This window comes from Mobula birostris, chromosome 1, assembly GCF_030028105.1.
Source record: "Mobula birostris isolate sMobBir1 chromosome 1, sMobBir1.hap1, whole genome shotgun sequence".
In the NCBI taxonomy this organism is placed as follows: domain Eukaryota; kingdom Metazoa; phylum Chordata; class Chondrichthyes; order Myliobatiformes; family Myliobatidae; genus Mobula; species Mobula birostris.
Window position 1 is genome coordinate 150713848 of NC_092370.1, and position 21219 is coordinate 150735066.

Sequence of the window (21219 nt, forward strand, 5' to 3'; positions counted from 1 at the left end):
ACTGTCATACATTGAAGTAGCGTAAAATGGAAAGACTCAGAAGGCAAATCTCTCCATTCATGCAAATCCTGACAGCAGCTGGGTAGGCCTCAAATTGCAATTTTGACTGCTCTGCAAAATGATTTATTTTGGTCACAATTCTTCTTTCAAAGCAGGAAATATTAGCTGCTCAGCAAACATGCACAGCATCTACCAAGGTGTCACTACTCAAATCACATAAACACTTACTCTCTGCCTTTGGCCACTGCCTGCCTGCCTTCTTCGCAGAGCTGGTGGGTAACAGCTTCAAGCAGTTTGGGCAGGTTGGACTCCTCATCCTTCATTTCACTCTGCAGCATTGCTATCCCACATCTGACCAGCTCAGACACCAGTGTCGCCCTAGGAAAGGGAGTAAAGACTATCATTTAGTTTTACTTTTACTTTTATTTGTTTACACAAAACAAAAATGGACTCCCAAAACTTATCAAACTAACTGTCTGGTTTCAAGTCACCTTCAAGATGATGAGGCGTGTTCTGCAATGCTGTCGTAAGATCACCGAAATGGTCCTTTCCATCAGCTCATCCATGCCAACCAGGCGTCTTAAGTCCACTAACCTAATTTTCCTGTATTAGGCCTATAGAACTCTACTCCTTTCCTCAGTACCTCTCCAAATGCCTATTAAACACTATAACTGTATTTGCCTCTATCACCTCCTCTAGCAGCTTGTTCCAGATAACTATCACTCCTGTAATATTATGTCATCACCTTTCAGATACAACCTTAAACTGAAAACTGTCTAGGTTTGTCAGTAATTATAAAGGACGCAAATCTCCTGCCTTGACAAATATCAATCTCTCAACATCACTAAAAAAAAACAATGTAGAGGTGACCCCCGCTTTACGAACGTTTGCTTTATGCCACTTCGCTTTTACAAAAGATCTACATTGGTACCTGTTTTCGCTAACCGAAAGAAGATTTTCGCTTTTACGAAAAAAAGACGCCTGCTTTAAACTTGTGTTTACCCCGAGAAAGACTACCATGACCGTGAAGCCTTGCGTGGCCAGGTGTGTACGCATGCGTGTACGTGCCGATTTTTTTCTACAAATTGGTTTTGGCTAATTCTTCCCGATTCTGTTAAGTGAAACTACACTGTATATACATTATTTCTACTTTATATAGGCTGTGTATTTATCATATCATTCCTGCTTTTACTATATGTTAGTGTTATTTTAGGTTTTATGTGCTATTTGGCACGATTTGGTAGGTTATTTTTTGGGTCTGGGAACACTCAAAAATTTTTCCCATATAAATTAATGGTAATTGTTTCTTTGCTTTACACCATTTCCGCTTACGAATGGTTTCATAGGAACGCTCTACCTTCAGATAGCGGGAGAAACCTGTATTATATTGTTGTTTGTGAGATATGTAACCAAGTGCCCCAAATTCCTCAATATCTTTGGTTAACAGACATTAATCCCAAACATGAGACCTGATAGAGGGAGGGTTGATCCAAAACTTCGACAATTTCTTTCCTCCCACAGATCCTGCTCAACCTGCTGAATTAAAGTTCCAAATTTTTATCTTTGTGTACAGAGTGATTTCCAACTTAACCTAAAAATTAACTGGACTTCAAGTAACGCCCACTCCCCAGATCTACGGACAAACAAGAGTCCTTTTCTCTATCTACTATACAGTTGTCGATTTACAGTATTCTGAAAACTTTCAAATCATGAACAATAATTCCTGCAATTTCCTAATGCAATGCTTGGAGTCCAGATCTACTTCAACAAAATTTATGCTTCACTGCCACAAGGACTCATTCTTATTTTTTTGTCCAGTGCCCAGAAGGGGAAACAGTTTTCACTGCCTTGACATTTAGCTTCATCACTCTTCTGCCTTAATCTCTCACGTCTCACCCAACGCTTTTTTCAACATAACAGTTTCAACCTGAATTACCTTTTGTGCTTCTTACTCCATAAATGGTGTTTCAAAGAATGACACAACACAGAAACAATCCTTTCCACCTTCCTCTTTCATGCTGACCATAACCAAATCCCCACATATTGCCTGTATTCTCTAGGTCTTTCCTATCCAAGTACTTGACCAAATACCTTTCACACATCGCTCTATGTGTGAAAAACGTATGCCTCAGATCTCCTTTAAATTTCTTCCCTCTCACCTTAAGCTTGTGCTCTGTAGTTTTAGACTCCCAGCGCTGAGTAAGACACTGTCCATTCTATACATGTTTCTTATAACACTGGCATGCCAGTACCTTGCTGTTAGTAAAACACACAGGCAATAAAGTATAATTATAATCTCCCTGAACTCACTTAGTCTCATCCTATCAGAGATATTTCCTTCCTTCCAAATGTTCCTCCCAAACCTGCTGTGTGTTTCAAGCAGTTTGATTTCTTCAGATTTCTGAAACCTGCCCTTTTGATTTTCTCTTACTGTTGTTTTCAAGACTGGTAAATAGTTTGGAGTAATGCACTGGAAGTACATTTCTGTAATACAGTGAAAACTATAACAAAAACATTAATAAAAGTGTAGTACAGGCAAGCAATTGACTAATGTCCTTGAAGTGTCAGGTTGCACATTTTGGTAGGAAGAACATGACAACCATGTGGAAAAGAGCAGAGGAACAAATATCTGGGCACTGTATGTGTGCAAGTGATGAACAGTAGAGGTGCTGGCTAATTAAATAAAGCATTTTATCCCCCAAGGTTGTAGCAGTTTGTTCAGTGGCCACCTGCAGCTCATCTAACATCCTCACTGCTTTTACCTCAACTCATCAATTTAGATGTGTTTCCATCCTGACCTACTGACAAAAAGCTGTGGATGCTGAGTTCCAAGGAATGTGAGTTACATTAATAAAGGATACTTTAACAAATGAATGTAATTTTAAAGTAAGTATACTTCTCCGTTCCCATTCTGTCACGTCAGTCCATTACCTTTTCACTGCTACGAGGCCAGAAGCAGTTTTGAGGAGCAACACCTCATATTGCATCTGGACAGCCTCCAAATTTGATGGCAAACTTCTGTTAATCTCTCCCCCTCCCCTTTATCTCTTTTCCCATTTCCAATTCTGGTTACCCTATTACCCCTTCACTTTTCCTCACCTGCCCATCGCCTCCCTTGGGTTCCGCTCGTTTGTTTCTTCCATGGTCTAATGTCCTCTCCTATCAAATTCCTTTTCTTCAGCCCTTTATCTCTTCTACCTATCCCCCTGCTTCTTATTTCATAACCCTCCCTCACCCACCTCACCAGCTTGTTCTCCTTCCCCTCCCCACCCTGTCCCCGTCCAGAACTGATAAAGTGTCTCAACCTCAATTATTGACTGTTTATTCTTCTCCACAGATACTGCCTGACTTGCTGAGTTCCTCCAGCATCTTGTGTATTGCTCTGGATTTCCAGCATCAACAGATTCTTGTGTTTATGATTTGCTGCTAACTTAACTTTCATTGGTCTTACTTGATATGCTTCACGCAATTAGATCCAACTCTTTCAGCCACAAACTCAACTGTTTTGCGAAGTGATGGGGGTTGATTGTGAAAAAAGGCCTCCTCCAACTCTGTCTATAGAAGAAACAAAAAAAATTAATGATGCAGTTCAAAATTCTTCACCTTTAGTTTATAACACACTCAATATCCATTACTCCACTGTTAACTGAGTGGTGTGCTTGCTGTAATAGCTTATCCACCATCCACATAATAGAAAGCCCTTGCAGAACACACTTGTCATTAAGCCTCTGTATTTAACAGTTGCTGCAGCAAGTTTGAGATCAGATCATGGAGACCAGAAGGAGGCCATCACTAACTTGTGAGGTGATTCAAGGAAGTACTTGAAATACCAAGTACCATCAGGTTTCTGGGAAAATGACAGATCCAAGCACGAGCAAGGTGACAGCAGACACCAGCCTCCAAATCTTCCACCAACAACAATAATGCAAATTTATCAAGGATTAAGATAAGTGGGGTATAGATTAGGAAGCTGGAAAGAAAGGTACCTTTATTAGAATGAAATGAATGGCAGTCAATCTGAGGCATTAAGAATTAATTAATGTGAAAAGCAATATACAAAATATTTCATGCATAAAGCCATCAGTTGTATTCCCGCTACTCAATTAATTAATTAAGTGAGCCTACACTCATTTGAGTTCATAAGAAATAAGTGGAAGTGATGTTATTGAAACATACAAGATTCTGAGGAGGTTTGACAGGTGGATGCTGGGTGTATGTTACCTAGAACTCAGGGTTGCGGGGTGGGGGGGGGCAGTGTATGTTACCTAGTACTCAGGGTTGCCAGGGTAGGGGGTGGCAAACTCAAGAATAAGGTTTCACTTAATCTAGGACGAGATCCCTTCTCTTGAGTAACTCTTTAAATCTGTTCACCTGCGATGTGGTGTCAGAGTTGCTGAATGTTTTCAAGGAAAGCAGAGAGATGTCTAAAACTACAAAGGAGTCAAGAGGATAGGAGCCAAGTAGGAGATTGGTATTGAGGCCAACACTGGAATAGCTATGATTATGCTGAACTATGGAGTAGATTCTATGGGCCAATTCCTTACAAGTGCTTTTGTTTCACTCCAGGAAAGCATTACCTGGAGTCTCTGCTGCGATTGTGCTAAAGCTGGTACTGTAGGTTCTGCTGAAGTTGGTGTGATCTTTCTCATATATCCTCCATTTTTTATCCCATGACCAGCTACGTAGGAAGCCAGCAGCTTGCGTAACTCACCTGTAACATGTGAAATATCATGATTAAGATTAATTAACATAAATAGCAGATAGAAATTACACAAGGCCAAACATGCACTTGAGGAACAGGATTTGTTCTTCCATTTGAGCTCATTCTGGCCTTCCACACCTGATGTCGAATTCAACAATTTCAGTAACTCACCGTGTGATTGCATCACAACCATAGGTTATCTGTCTATAATAGTAGCTCAGTTCTTCTATCTCCACGAACATAGCCTGACCTGCAGGGCATATCACATTACCCTAGCCTGTGTTCCACAGTTTTAATATGTTCATGTGTTTATTTTCTCTTTAACTGTCCTTATTGTGGCTTTGTCAACAGTTTATCAACATGGCAACCCTGGCCTCACATTATTGGAAATAGTGTGATTCCAGGGATTGTACAGGACAAGTCATGTTTTACTAACTTGTGTTGGATTCAAATCTAATATAATCACCTAATTGTATGTGCTTATTCAGTGGATTGTGGTCGTGTATCAGTCTGTGTCACACAGAACTTATTTCACAGGTTACTCCTTACAAATGGAAAGTCCTTTATCTAGTTTTTAGTATAAGATGGTCGCAACCTTTGTTCTTTCTTTGCTCTATTCCTTCCTTAGACTCAGTTGTTACTCTTGTTTCTTTCTTCTGAACACCTAATACAACAGTTGTAACCAGAGAGTTACGTCTAAAGAACCTCTGGATTATGACATCTCCAGATCCAATACCTGAATTGAGTTTTTTTTGGAGGAATGAACAAAGGTGATTGATGAAGGTAGAGCCGGGGACGTTGTCCATGTTGATTTTACAAAGGTATTTGACAAGTCCCTCATGTGAGGCTCATCCTGAGGATTAAGATGCAAGGAATCTACATTTGGATTCAGAATTGGCTTGACATAGAAGACAGAAAGTAGTGGTTGATGGGTCTTATTCAGGCTGGAAGTCTGTGACATGTGGTGCTCTGCGAGGATCCACACTGGGACCACTACTTTAGGTGATGATTATAAATGATCTGGATGTAAACAGGTGTGTTAGCAAGTTTTCAGACAATACAACGATTGGTCGCATTGTAACAGAAGATTTCCAGAGGACACAGAGGGATATTGATTAGTTGCAAATAAGAGTGGAGAAATGGCAGATGGGAATTCAAACCAGACAAGAGTGAGGTGTTGCACTTTGGGAGATCAAATCTCAGGAGCCAGTACAAAACACTTAACAGTGTTAATGTACAGAGTTATCTTTGGATAGAGTACAGAGTTATCTATAATCCCTGAAAGTGGTTTATAGGGTGGTAAAGGTGGTTGATGGTATGCTGATTAGTTGAGGCATTGAGTTCAAAAATCAGAAAGTTATGCCACACCTTTAAGAAATCTCAGGTTAGTCCACATTTGGAATATTGCGTTGCCTCATAAAAGGAAGGATGTTAAGATTTGGAGCAGATGCAGAAGAGGTTTACCAGGATACTGCCTGGATTACAGGGCATGTGCTACAAGGAGAGGTTGGACAAACCTGGGTTATTTCCGCTGGATCCATTGGAACTGAGGGAAACCTAATCAAAGTTAATAAGGTTGAGAGGTATAGATAAAGCAGATAGCTGGTATCTTTCTCTCCAGGGCTGAAAGGCTTAGTAGGCATGCATTTTAAGTGAAAGGTGGTAAGTTTGAGAGGAGATATTCAGGGCAAGTTGTTGCTGCTGTTGTTTTACAGAGGGTGGTGGGTGCCTGGAATGCACTGCCGGTGGAAGCAAATCCTGCAAAACAGAAGCACTTAAGAGGCTCTTAAAAGGTGCATGAATATACATATAGACAATGGACATTATGTAGGCAGAATGGATTGGTTTAATCAGGCATATAATTACTAGTTTAATTATTTTTGCACACTGTGGCTGATGGGACTATTCCTGCATTGTTACTGTTTCATTCTATGTTCTTTATTTTCTATGTCAATTACCTTGTATTCAAAGCAGCTCTGATAAAAAAAAATTCAGTGAACCTAAAATGGTAACTGTTTCTACCTTCACAAATGCAACCTAACCTTGAAAACATTTTCAATTTTTTCTGCTTTTATTTCATAATAAATTATTTGTTTCACAACACTGGAATTTTAGCACTGGAATTCAATGACCCTAATATATCTATTTAATGACATGCTGCATTTCTTGCATTCCCATACTAAATTCTTCAGGTTGGTCAGTTCAACATTTATTACATTAAAAACAATGTTATAGTCCTCAGATACCTCCCTCAATTATTCTTAGAAAAACAATTTTCAGGAATGTCTCTTGGTTCTGCAATTTTCAGCCAAAACTATTTGAGGTGTATTTCCACCATTAAATAGTTCACTGCACACCCCCCAAACCATCTGGAATATACTCACACAAATAGGGGCAACAGAGATAGAACAGTTGTTGGTCAACCAGTGGAACAGAATCCTAAAAATTAGGGAAGATCAAGACATCAGTATCAAGAATGCTTCTGCCACAGAGGATATGCATTTGTAATTGATTAGACACCTTGGTGTGTTTGCAATTTTGTAACTGAACTTGATTTCATATCTACTACAATGCACACAAAATGCTGGAGGAACTCAGCAGGCCAGGCAGCATTTATGGAATAAGGTACAGTCAACATTTCAGCCCAAAGGCTGAGTACAGGGCTACGGTAGGAAACTTTGTCACATGGTGTGAGCAGAATTATCTGCAGCTTAATGTGAAAAAGACTAAGGAGTTGGTGGTAGACCTGAGGAGAGCTAAGGTACCGGTGACCCGTTTCCATCCAGGGGGTCAGTATGGACATGGTGGAGGATTACAAATACCTGGGGATACGAACTGACAATAAACTGGACTGGTCAAAGAACACTGAGGCTGTTTACAAGAAGGGTCAGAGCCGTCTCTATTTCCTGAGGAGACTGAGGTCTTTTAACATCTGCCGGATGATGCTGAGGATGTTCTACGAGTCTGTGGTGGCCAGTGCTATCATGTTTGCTGTTGTGTGCTGGGGCAGCAGGCTGAGGGTGGCAGACACCAAAAGAATCAACAAACTCATTCGTAAGGCCAGTGATGTTGTGGGGATGGAACTGGACTCTCTCACTGTGGTGTCTGAAAAGAGGATGCTGTCTAAGTTGCATGCTATCTTGGTCAATGTCTCCCATCCACTACATAATGTACTGGGTGGGCACAGGAGTACATTCAGCCAGAAACTCATTCCACCGAGATGCAGCAGTGAGCGTCATAGGAAGTCATCCCCGCCTGCGGCCATCAAACTTTACAACTCCTCCCTTGGAGGGTCAGACACCCTGAGCCGATAGGCTGGTCCTGGACTTATTTCATAATTTACTGGCATAATTTACATATTACTATTTAACTATTTATGGTTCTATTACTATTTATTATTTATGGAGCAACTGTAACAAAAACCAATTTCCCCCAGGATCAATAAAGTATGACTATGAAAACCATTCGCAGGACTGGAGAAAAATTGCTGAGGAGTAGATCAAATGATGGGGAGGGGAGAGAGAAACACCAGGTGATAGGTGAAACTGAGGGGCAGGGATGAAGCAAAGAGTTAGGAAGTTGATTGGTGAAAGAGACCAGGGAAGAAAGAAAAAAGGTTGGGGGTGGGGGCAGAAAGAGCACCAGTGGGAGGTGATGCGTGGAAGAGGAGATAACATGAGAGAGAGATAAGGGGATGGAAGATGGAGAAGGGTGGCATTACTGGAAGTTTGAGAAATTGATGTTCACGCCATCAGGTTGGAGGCTACCAACTGGAATATAAGGTGTTGCTCCTCCAATATAAGTGTGGCCTTAAGCCTGGTAGTAGAGGAGGCCATGGATCGACATATTGGAATGGGTATGGGAAGTGGGATTAAAATGGGTGGCCAATGGGAGATCCCGTTTGTACTGGCAGACAGAGCATAGATGCTCGGTGAATTGGTCTCCCAATCTGCATTGGGTCTCACCGATATTCAAGAGGCCACACCGGGAACACTGAACACAGTATATGACCCCAAAAGACTCACAGGTGAAGTGTCGCTTCACCTGGAAGGACTGTTTAGGGCCTGAATGGTAGTGAAGGAGGAGGTATAGGGGCAGGTGTAGCACTTGTTCCGCTTGCAAGGATAAGTGCCAGGAGGGAAATTAGTGGGGAGGGACAAATGGACAAGGGAGTCCCATAGGGAGCAATCCCCGTGGAAAGCAGAAAGTGGGGTGGGGGGAAGGAAAGGCGTGTTTGGTGGTGGGATCCAGTTGGAGGTGGCGGATGTTTTGGAGAATTATGTGCCGGATGCGGAGGCTGATGGGGTGGTAGGTGAGGACAAGAGGAACCCTACACTGGGAGCATGGCAGGAGGATGGGGTAACAGCAGACATACATGAAATGGAAGAGATGCGGTTGAGGACAGTGTTGATGGTGGAAGAAGGGAAGGCCCTTTCTTTGAAAAAGGAAGATACCTCCTTCGTTCTAGAATGAAAAGCCTCATCCTGAGAGCAGATGCGGCAGAGACGGAAGAATTAAGAGAAGAGGAATAGTCTAGGTAGCTGTGAGAGTCTGTGTGCTTGTAATAGACATCGGTGGATAAGCTGTCTCCGGAGACAGAGATAGTGAGATAGAGAAAGGGAAGGGAAGTGTCGGAATTGGACTAAGTGAACGAGGGTAGGGTGGAAGTTGGGAGGTAAGGTGAATGAAATTGACAAGTTCAGCACGGGTGCAGGAAGCAGCACCATCGATATAGCATAGAAAAGGTGCAGGACGGTCACCAGTATGAGCTTGGAACATAGACTGTTTCACATAGCCAATGAACAGGCAGGCATAGCTGGGACCCATGTGAGTGCCCATGTTTGTTCATATCCACTAGATCCATTATCTACCTGCTGACGTGCAAAATAAAGAATGTTTTGCTCTTCCAAGAAAGAATGGTCAATCCTACCAGATAAAAACTTCCTACAATTCTGAAAACAAGTTGATAACTTTGGATTTTAAGACACCAGAATCCTAAACCCAGAAGCAGAATGATCAGTTTCACCTCTGAATCTGATAGACTTGGCAAACAACAATTGTAAAAATGAGTTCAAAATAAAAATTATTATTATTTTGATAGGGATAAAAGAACATTGAATTAATTACATAAAAATATAAAAGGATTAGGCCATTTTGCTGTGATACCATTCAGTAAGCTAAGTCTGATCTTCTATCTCAGTGCCAGTTTTACCTTTGTGTTGCTTGATTTCCTTAATATCCAAATATCCATGGATCTTTCTCTTGAAATATCTTCAGCCTACCACAGTCCTTGAGTAGTCAATTCCAAAGACTCTAGGTTAAGAAATGTCTTTAGCTCTGTCCCATGAATGACCAACCACATATTTTGAGTCATTCAAGACACTCAAGTCACTTCCATATTTATCCTCTCATATACCAAGTTGTTCACATATTTTCAAAAAACCTAAGTTCTTCCAATTCTTTATAATTCTATTCAAGATCCTAACAATGAAAAAATGCTCCATGAAACAACCAAAAGAATCAGGAATAACATATTTAAACAGGATTAATGAAAAGACCAAACTGTCAGAATAAATGGACAATGTGCTGTCACAGGGTTAGTTGAGGGATTCGCCCATTCACAGATAGTGTCAACAGTTTAGATGAAAGAACAAATTTTCAACACCTAGAGCTACATAATTGCAAACTTAGAGTCAGTCAGTCAGAGCTGTACAGCAAAGAAACAGACCCACCATGTCAATACAACTCATCTACATCAATCCCATTTACACACATTAGGTCCATCTTCTATGCCTTGGTGATTCAAGTATTTGACTAGATTTTTCTTATTTCCTGAGATATCTGCATTTACTTCCTATGGGGAGGGGGGAGAAGAGGGAACACACACACATATCTATCTATATCTCTATATGATGTTCCCCAACTTGGATAGTCTTGAATGAGAAGTTGTAGACTCAAAGTAAGTGGTTAGCCATTCAGGGGAATACACTCATAGTCTGAGTCTTTGCAATTCAATACTAGAGGACTGCAGTAAACTGAGTACATTTAGGAAAGAGATCTGCAGATATTTAGATATTAAGAAAATCAATGGCCTTGGGGTGGGGGTAGTGGGCAGTGGTGAAAAGTATAGTAGCAGTGCAACAAGTGGAGAGAAAAATGTAGAAGACAAACCAATCAAGTCCAGTAATTATGCAGCAAGACAAGGCTGGTGGGTTTAACTGTGTTAACTTTAATGCAAGGAGCAAGTCAAATAAGCTGAGCACATTGCAGTGGTTACTTGAAAAATAAACCAAAACCGCTCAGAGATTGAGCAAGAAACTCAATTGTATGACACGCTTCCAAATAACTGAGCTCCAAGTTGAAAAAAATACACTCGATCCATTATTACAAATCCAGCAAAGACAAAGTATAACGATAAACTAACAAAACTAGCATAGTGGTAGTGAAACAAGCAAAATAAACAAAGTTAACATAACCAAATTAGAGATACAGGGTTTATGGGGTGTCCAGGGTGGTGGTGCCCAGCAGCTCTGGTAAAGGGGCTTGTCATGTCCATTCCAGGACAGCTCAGTCACCTCTGGTCCCCACTGGACACTCAGCTATCATTAACAAAGCTAAACAATATCAATAATAATAAGAAAAAAATAAAATGTTAAAACTATTTTTTTTGGAAAAAAGAAAGAAGGGAAAAAGAACCCTTACTAACTAAAACCAAAAAAAAAAACCCTACTTACAAAAAAAACCATTGGGAGCACAACCCCGGAGCTATACGCCATACAAGCTTCCATAAAAGAAAAACATCAATCCGCCAACTCAAATCCATTTAAACAAGAATCAGAAGGGACCATCTTAATTAACTCAAATCAAATGATAGTAGCGGGCAAATGAATTCCACCTTTTCTCAAAGTCAAATCGAAGATCAAAAGTTCGACTTCTGATTTTCTCCAAACTAAGACATAACATCACCTGAGAGAACCATTGTATCAAAGTGGGAGCAGAGGCATCTTTCCATTTCAATAAAATAGCTCTTCTGGCCAATAATGTAACAAATGCAATTACATGTTGGTCTGATATAGAAATACCATGAATATATTGAGAGATTATACCAACCAAAACTGTCAATTTACTAGGTTGTAAATTAATTTTTAAAGCTTTAGAAATTGTAGAGAAAATAGATTTCCAAAATTGTTTCAATACAGAACATGACCAAAACATATGTGTCAATGTAGCTGTCTCAGTTTTACATCTATCACACTGACTATCAACATTAGGAAATATTTTAGACAGTCTCTCCTTTGTCAAATAGTAACGATGTACAATTTTAAATTGAATTAAAAACTGACTGGCGCAAATCGAAAAAGAATTAACCAACTTCAAAATTTGCAACCAATCCTCTGTTATCAAGGTCATGTTAAGCTCTCTTTCCCAATCTTGCTTAACCTTAACTAAAGGATAATTGTACTGTTGTAATAGTAAATTGTAAGTTTTCCCATTAAAACCTTTCACTAAAGGATTCATCTTTAAAATAATGTCTAACAGGTCAGAATCTTGTATATATGGAAAATTACTTAAATATTCTTGGAAGAAATGTCTGACCTGAAGATATTGGGCTTGTATTAAATCTCTCCTCTTACCATAAGCCTATGCACTCTAACTCTTGATTCCCCATCCTGGGAAAAAGATTGCACATTCACCCTATACCCCTCATAATTTAAGATAAATAACTATACAATTCCCCCCTAGCTTTCCTGTGCTCTAGTGAATAAAGTCCCAAACTTCTCTCTCCATAACTCAGTCACTCAAGTCCCAGTAACATCCTCTTTAATCTCCTTTGCACTCTTTCCAACTCAGAAAATAAAACATTATAGCAAAGTACATGCCCTTTGGCCCATGGTGTTGGAGGTATGTTATCTTTCCTACAGCAGGATAACCAAAACTGAACACAATATTCTAAATATAGCCCCACTAGTGTCTTGTATGACTGCAGCATAACTCAATGCCCTGAATGATGAAGGCTATCATGCCAAAAAGTCTTCTTCACCTTCCTGTCCACCGGCAACACCACTTCTAGAAAACTAAAGCTTATGTATACAGTTATAGTACTGTAGAATTTTAACTTTCCCAACATTGACTGGAATTGCCCTAGTACAAGGGCTTAGATGAAGCAGGACTTAAGCATGTCCAAGAAAATTTCTTGAGACAATATGTAGAGTCTAATTAGAGTAGGAGCAGTACTCAAACACTTCTTAGGAAATGAAATAGGGCTGGTTGTGGGATTGTCAGTAGGGCAATACTTTGGGAACAGTAACCACTGTTTTCCAAGTTCAAGGGAGTACTGAAGAAGGGTAAAGTTGGTCCTCACGCAAGATGTGATTTGGAGAAAGGCTGATTTAGGGCTAGTAACCACATCCTGTAAAAACCCAGTGCTACAGAAATGCCAGCAGAAGCTCCAGACCTCATCCCTGGGAGAGGAAGGATATTCGCCTAGAAGACATATGATGGGCTACACACAGGACGTTGAAAGACTGGACCAGATCAGAGGACTCTAGCGAGCTGCTGTCGGTGGCCTATGCCCCAGAAGGGGCCAAGGGCTAAAGAGCAAGCGCAGTCGAGGACTTGAGAAGTCTTAGGCTTAAGAAGTTAGAGGTATAAGTAGTGTAGGGAAGATGATAGGTTAAGGTAATGGAATTCTCCATTGAGATATGAAATTTCAGTATAACTAATAGTCGCCCTGATGAGTACATTTACAGGAGGTGCACCAAACTTCAGCTTCTGAGGAACTGGAGCTGGATCTACTCAGGATCATCCATCTAGGAGTCTGAAAACCTCAGATGAGACTTTTACTGAGCATAGTAGATGGGTGACCACCAGGAGAAGTAAGGGAGAGTAGATGGGTGACCACCAGAAGTAAGGGAGAGTAGATGGGTGACCACCAGAAGTAAGGGAGAGTAGATGGGTGACCACGAGAAGTAAGGGAGAGTAGATGGGTGACCACGAGAAGTAAGAGAGAGTAGATGGGCAACCACCAGGAGAAGTAAGGGGAGTAAGCAGTCAGCAAAGAGTTCCACTATGGTCATTCCCCTCAGCAACAAATATGGCCTTTTGGAACTGCCGGGTGGGATGACCTATCAGGCTACAGCAGCAGCCAGGCCAATGGCACTGTAGCCAGCTTGGCAGCTCAGCAGGGAAGGGTAAAGTCAGGCAGAGCAGTAGTGATAAGAGACTCGATAGTTAGAGGGACGGACAGGAGATTCCGAGGCCATGAAAGAGACAGCAGGATAATAAGTTGCCTCACAGATGCTAGGGTCCAGGATGTCTCAAGAGTGGCTGCGGAATATTCTCAAGAGGGAGGGTGAGCAGCCAGAAGTCGTGGTGCACATTGGCTCCAATGACTTGGGTAGAAAGGGGGAATAGCTCCTGCACAGTGAGTATAGGGAGTTAGAGAAGAGGTGAAGCGCAAATCCTGCAAGGTAGTAATCTCTGGATTATTCTCAAAACCACATGCTAGGCAAGGCAGGAATAGGATGATAGTACACATGAACGAGTGGCTGAGGCAGTGGTGCAGGGTCAGGGTTTCAAGATTTCTGGATCATTGGGATCCCTTCTAGGAAAGGTATGATGTGTACAAACAGGAAAGGTTATAACTGAGCCCGAGGTGGTGGGGGGTGGGGGGTGGGGGGTGGGGAGAGAACCAATACCCTTGCAGGCAGGTTTGCTAGAGCTGTTTAAACAAATTATGCAGTGGGATGCGAACCCAAGTGATAGGGCTGAGGATAGGGCAGTTGGACAGGCAGATGACAGGGAAAAATGGCAGTCAATGGGATGAAATGAAGTGTAACATGCAGGGAAAATCAAAAAGGGTGATGAAAACAGGATCGAAGATGCTATAAATGAATGCACACAGAATTCATAATAAGGTAGATTATCTTGTAGTACATTTAGAAATTGGCAGGTATGATGCAGTGGGCATCATTGAGTCATGGCTGAAAGAAGATCATAGTGAGGAGCTTAACATCCAAGGATTAACACTATATTGAAAGGAAAGGCAAGTAAGCAGAGAGAGTGGGGTGGTTCTAGTGGTAAATTAAGTCAAATTCTTAGAGAGAGGTGACATGAGATCAGAAGATGTAAAGTCCTTGTATGTATTGATGCCAAGTCATTGAATTTATTTAAAGTGGAGGTTGATAGGTTCTTGATTAGTCAGGGAGTCAAAGGTTACGGAAAGAAGGCGGAGAAACGAGTTGCATGTGAAAATAAATTAGCCACAATGCAATGGCAGAGTAGACTCAATAGGCCAAATTAGCTAATTCTTCTCCTGTGTTTTATGGTCTTAAACCTCTACGAGTACATTGTAGACTCCATCTACCTGTGTGACAAATCTCGCTCTAAACTCTCCCTCCCCACCCAAACCTTTTAACTCTCATCTTAAACTTATGCCCCGACCTAGTGACCCTCACCATGGAAAAAAATGTTTCACTATCTCCTCTATCAGTCCTCCACATTATTTTGTATACATCTATCAAATAACCTCTCAACCTCATTCACTCCAGCAGAAACAAACTCAGCCTAGCCTGTCCCTCCTCATAACTCAAATGATCCAATTCAGCAACATCCTGGTGAGTCTCTGCAGTATCTCAGAATCACCGGCATGTGATGTGAAATTTGTTAACTTAGCAGCAGCAGTTCAATGCATACATAATCTAGCAGAGAGAGAAAAGAAGTAAATAAAATAAAACATAATAAATAAACAAGTAAATCAATTACGTATATTGAATACATTATTAAAAAACTGTGCAAAAACAAAAATACTGTATATTAAAAAAAGTGAGGTAGCGTCCAAAGCTTCAAAGTCCATTCAGGAATCGGATGGCAGAGAGGAAGAAGCTGTTCCTGAATCGCTGAGTGTGTGCCTTCAGGCTTCTGTACCTCCTACCTGACGGTAACAGTGAGAAAAGGGCATGCCCTGGGTGCTGGAGGTCCTTAATAATGGAAGCTGCCTTTCTGAGACACTGCTCCCTGAAGATGTCCTGGGTACTTTGTAGGCTAGTTTCTAAGATGGAGCTGATTAAATTTACAATCCTCTGCAGCTTCTTTCGATCCTGTGCAGTAGCCCCTCCATACCAGACAGTGATGCAGCCTGTCAGAATGCTCTCCACGGTACAACTACAGAAGTTTTTGAGTACATTTGTTGACATGCCAAATCACTTCAAACTCCTAATAAAGTACAGCCGCTGTCTTGCCTTCTTTATGACTACATCAATGTGTTGGGACCAGGTTAGATCCTCAGAAATCTTGACACCCAGGAACTTGAAGCTGCTCACTCTCTCCACTTCTGATCCCTCTATGAAGATTGGTATGTGTTCCTCCGTCTTACCCTTCCTGAAGTCCACAATCAGTATCTCCAGCAAAATCAAAACATTCTTATATTTACAATTGTTTCAGCCTCCTTCAAAGGGTGCAGAACTTGGCTCAGGAAGTTCTTTGAAAAATTACTTAGTTCTTAACTAAGTAACAAGAAACCGAGTAGTAGAGAAAGGCTGCTTCTTGGACAACAGGGACAGGTATACTGGTATCTCCAGGGGTGAATATCCAGGCTACTACTTTCGTAGCCCACAATAATGATTTGACCTTGCAAATATTAGGAGACAACTTCTAAAAGACTATACATAGTTTTCAGTCAATTGTAGGATAGTAACAGACTACACCGAGATAGTGTCAGGTAGTCAAAATGGACAGGGAAATGATAGCTGAAATTTAATACTCAAATATGAACTGTTGCATTATGAGAAGAAGCAATATAAACTAGAGGGCAGCATTCGAAAATGGTAGTGATTGTTCAAAGTGGTAGGTCAACTTGTGCAAGTGATTAAATCCTTCAAAAACAAAGGCTTAAAGTTTAAGAACGAGGACATGAACTTCTATAAGACACTAGCTTAGCCACGGCTGAAGTACTATGGACACCACACTTTAGGAAAGACATACAGGTTATGGAAAGGATGAAGCAAGTTACCAAGCAATTCTGGAAATGAGTGACTTGGTTACATGGGCAGACTGGAAACAGTGGATATTATCAGAGAAAAAACAATTCAATTGCTGGAAATTTGAAATAAAGTCAAAATGTGCTGTAAAACATTCAGGAGGTCAAGCAGAAACTGTGGAAAGAGAAATTGAATTTCATCACTCTCTAGTTTTAGTAAATATTCTTTCTCATCAGTCCCGGGTGCTAAGGAGGTATGTTTATTTTTGTGCTTTTTCCGACAGATAAAACTAACTTACAGATCTCTGTAAAATTGGAACCCATTGTACCCTAGGACAACCTACACCCAAATTTCCATACTGAGAAGTGATAAATGTATTGACCAAACTGCTTTGTGAGGTCAGTGTAATCCTTAATATGCAGGGAAATTTTGTTTTTAAATGAACATATTTAAGATTGTTCAGCTGAAAGAACCAAGTTTTATGGGACTAGCCAAAAGACCCACTCTGAATGCTTTGTAGCAAAGATCAACTGATTACTAAATGGACATTGATCCTGTGAACACTACCTCACTTTTTTAATATACATTATTTCTGTTTTTGCACGATTTTAATCTATTCATTATATGTATTCCTTAATTGATTTACTTGTTTATGTATTAAATATTATTTTTCTTTCTCTTCTTCTACATTATGTATTGCATTGAACTGCTGCTGCGAAGTTAACAAATTTCACGACGCATGCCAGTGATAATAAACCTGATTCTAAAAACAGGCGAACATGATTTGGCTTACATGGTTTAGCTTTGCATTGTCATCATTCAACAAGCAATTTAGTAAGCTTATGACTAATCTTATTAGATGGCAAATAATCCATTGTTTTAAATCTTTGAATAGCATAGTCATTTTTACAGGTTAGAATAATAAAAACTCTTTACAGATTACTTACTAAGGCTTGGTCTGATGTGTTAATTCCAAATTCATCTATCTTCTCTTCATTGAAGAATATTTCTTCAGGAACTGCAGGAACCTAAAACAAAAGTTTCAATAATGCTTTAGATTGTACACAATCTATTTTATGTCATGTATCAGTCATTTCAACATCTTTACTCTTATCTTGTTCACTTCACTCGCCCCATCACTGAATTGTTCCCACAACCAATGGACTGACTTTCAAGGACTCTTCATTTCATGTTCTCGATACTTATTGCTTGCTTGCTTGTTTCCTTTTCTCCCCTGTCTTTTATATTTGCAGTTTGTCTTTTGCATACTGGTTGTCTGCCCTATTGGTATAGTCTTTCATTGATTCTATTATGGGTATTGGACTTATTGCATACGCTTGCAAGAAAATGAATATGGTTGGATATGGTGGCATATTTGTACTTTGATAATAAACTTACTTTGAACTTTGTTCCAAGAAAATAGAAATATTGCCCATAATAACAATTAATTGAACTTTTATAGAAGTAAATTATGTTTTTTGGAAAAAAAGTGTAGAATTTATAATTTTCAAAAAAATAAAAGGTCAGTTAATGTCAGAATTTGCAACTCATTAATGTGCCATTCAACCCAGCTGGTTCAGGTTAGAATTCTTTGTATTCAATCTGACCCTAACATTTTCCTGTCATGCATTGATCCATCTTCTTTTTTAAGATATTAAAGCTAGCTTGTTTTAACTATTCCACATGCCAGGAAGTTCAAAATCCTAATCATTCATTTGGTGAAGATGGGATTGCCAGCAGTCAGGATCTCCAGTATCTGAAAGGAAAGTTAATGGTTTCACTTGACATTCATCTGGGACAACACATTCCCTGTAGCTAGATATGGACATCTGTACCCAGGCCAAACAATGGCATGAAACATTTAATGGAAATTTAGAAAGTGCCAAGGATAAAGATAATACTTCGATAACTTTGCTTTGCTAAATCACAGACGTTTAAAACTTCTCACCCTTAATATGTCAGCTATGGCTCAGCTCACAGAGTTATTGCTTCAAGTTCTGATACAGAGAGTACTACACTTTCAGGGATGCTGAAAGATATCAAAAATAATGCTGTTCCCTTCTCAAAGAACCCAGGGTGATATCTGAAGAATCCATAGTGATAGTTGAAAAACCAATGAACATTTTTGAAGAGAAGCATGAGCTTTCATGCCAAGATTTGACCAATATGTTATGCCTCAATCCAACGAGACTAAATCAGATTGCAAATAGTGGGAATTTACTGTCTGCAAATTGCTATCATTTTCTTTCTCTTAGAGATAATGGACATATTTCAGAAATTCTTTATTGGCTATAAAACCTGCTGGGCCCCCCCAGATTTTAGAAGCACAAAGTAAATGCAAGTGTTCTTTCCCTATGATTCATTCTCACAGCAAATAATATAAGAATGCCTGTATTTTCCTCACCACTTACACCTGGAAATGCGCTGTTGATCATTATCAATGATAATGTAGTGATTTCTGCGTGGGAATCCAGTTGCGGAGTTCTTTCCTTCAATGTGATGCAACTTCACCCACAGCAAAATGTAACAATGACACTTTATGGTTGATTCACGTCCAGTCTAGAATTTCAACAAAGTATTTCTAGAGGTGCCCTCCACCCCACTTTTGCTTCTCTTACAGAAGTTTTTTTTATTTTCAGGACGGCATGGAGTCAAGCTTTTCTAAAGGTAAAGTTCAAAGTGAATTTATGATCAGAGTACATATATATCAACATATACAACCCTGAGATTCATTTTCTTGCAGGCATACTCAATAAATCTAATAACCATAATAGAATTAATGAAAGACCACACCAACTGGGCAATCAGTGTGCAAATGACAATAAATTGTGCAAATATATAAAGAAAGAATAAATGAATGGAAAGAATGAAGCAATAAATAAATAAATAAACAATGAGAACGCGGGATGAGTCCTTGAAAGTGAATCCACAGGTTGTGGGAATACTTCAGTGAAGGAGCAAATAAAGTTGAGTGAAGTTATCCCTTTTGGTTCAAGAGCCTAATGGTTGAGGGGTAATAACTGTTCCTGAACCAGGTGGTATGATTCCTGAGGCTCCCTGATAATGGATGCTGGCTTCCTGTAACAACGCAGGAAAAAATTATTTGTCTCAAAATGTAAAGTGAAATACATCGCTTGCATCAAATCAAATCAGAAAGGATAGTGCTGGGCAGCTCATAAATGTCACTACACTTCTGGCACCAACATAGATGCCCACAACTCACTCACCCTAACCCACGTCTTTGGAATGAGGGAGGAAACCAGAGGACCAGGAGGAAACCAACTTACAAACTCTTTAAAGACAGTGGTGAGAATTGCAAGTTTTTGTAAAACATGATACTGAGATTGCTTTATCCTAGGAAAGAACAATATTGAGCACTTATGGACAATCTGGTCTTCTCAGAAGGAAGATACCTTAAAACCTTCCAAGGCAAGTTCTTCACGTCATCCTGGCTACCTCATACACAAGGTACAAACCATCACTAATAGCCTCCTTGGTAGCTACTGCTACCAAACTCCTACCCCTCCAATATCTCAAGGCATCAATTTGCCAGATCCTAGCCATGACCGGACAATATCTCAAAGATATCAATGATACTCTTGATCTCCAGTCCAAACTCCCAATCCCATCACAGCCACATACCACACCATCTCTTTCATACCCACTGCCTCACAAACACCCTCTCAGCTTCACTTCTTGCTTAGTATACTCACATCATTATCAAAGCAAGGATGTAATGTTGAGAATTTATAAAACACTGGTGAAACCTCCCTTGGAGTATAATCAGCAGTTTTGGGCCCCTTATCTTAAAAAGGATGTGCAGTCACCAAAGATTGTTCAAAGGAGGTTCACGAAAACGATTCCAGGATTGAACAGCTTGTCATGAGAAAAATGTTTGATGGCTCTAGGCCAACATTCACCGGAATTCAGAAGAATGAGAGGTGATCTCATAGAAACCTATCAAATAGTGAAAGGCTTTGGTGGAGAGGATGTTTTGGACGGTGAGAGAGTCTAGGACCAGAACACAGTCTCAGAACAGAGGAGGATCCATTTGGAACAGAAATGAGGAGGAATTTCGTCAGATAGTGGTGAATCTGTGAGATTTGTTACCACAGGCAGCTGTGGATGCAAGTTTTTATGAATAGTTAAAGCAGAGGTTGATCAATTCTTGATTGGTCAGGGCATGAAGGGTAGAGGGAGAAAGCAAGAGATTGGGCCCGAAAAAAAAAATGGATCAGCCATGATGAAAAGACACAGCAGACTTGATGGGCCAAATAGCTTAATTCTGCTCCTATATCTTTTGGCCTTGTCTGCTTTTTTGGAATATGAACTGGTCATAAGAGGAGTTACATAAACACTATTTCTTACTCATTTTAGAAAATTAAGCATCTGAGAGATTATGGCATAAAGGAATTCACAATAAAGGTTACAGAAATGTAAAGAGTGTAATCGATTAAGGAAAAGCATGCAGTGTTTCTAACAATAAACATGCTAGATTTTTATCAAAGGATATGCTATCTTTGGAGGTCAGGGTTCAAC

At 40.1% G+C, this 21219-nt stretch overlaps 1 protein-coding gene across 4 annotated transcripts in view; it reads right to left on the minus strand.

The window, feature by feature from the left end:
* Window positions 1–21219, minus strand: part of cdan1 (codanin 1) — a 176309-nt gene that overhangs the window by 57531 nt on the left and 97559 nt on the right. For all 4 annotated transcript variants that reach the window (XM_072263937.1, XM_072263928.1, XM_072263957.1 and 1 more), the window contains 5 exons: window positions 17628–17708; window positions 7087–7141; window positions 4578–4711; window positions 3452–3555; window positions 229–378 (listed from right to left, as the gene is read on the minus strand). In XM_072263937.1, the coding sequence (XP_072120038.1) occupies window positions 229–378; window positions 3452–3555; window positions 4578–4711; window positions 7087–7141; window positions 17628–17708 (524 nt within the window). The remainder of the gene's footprint in view (window positions 1–228; window positions 379–3451; window positions 3556–4577; window positions 4712–7086; window positions 7142–17627; window positions 17709–21219) is intronic.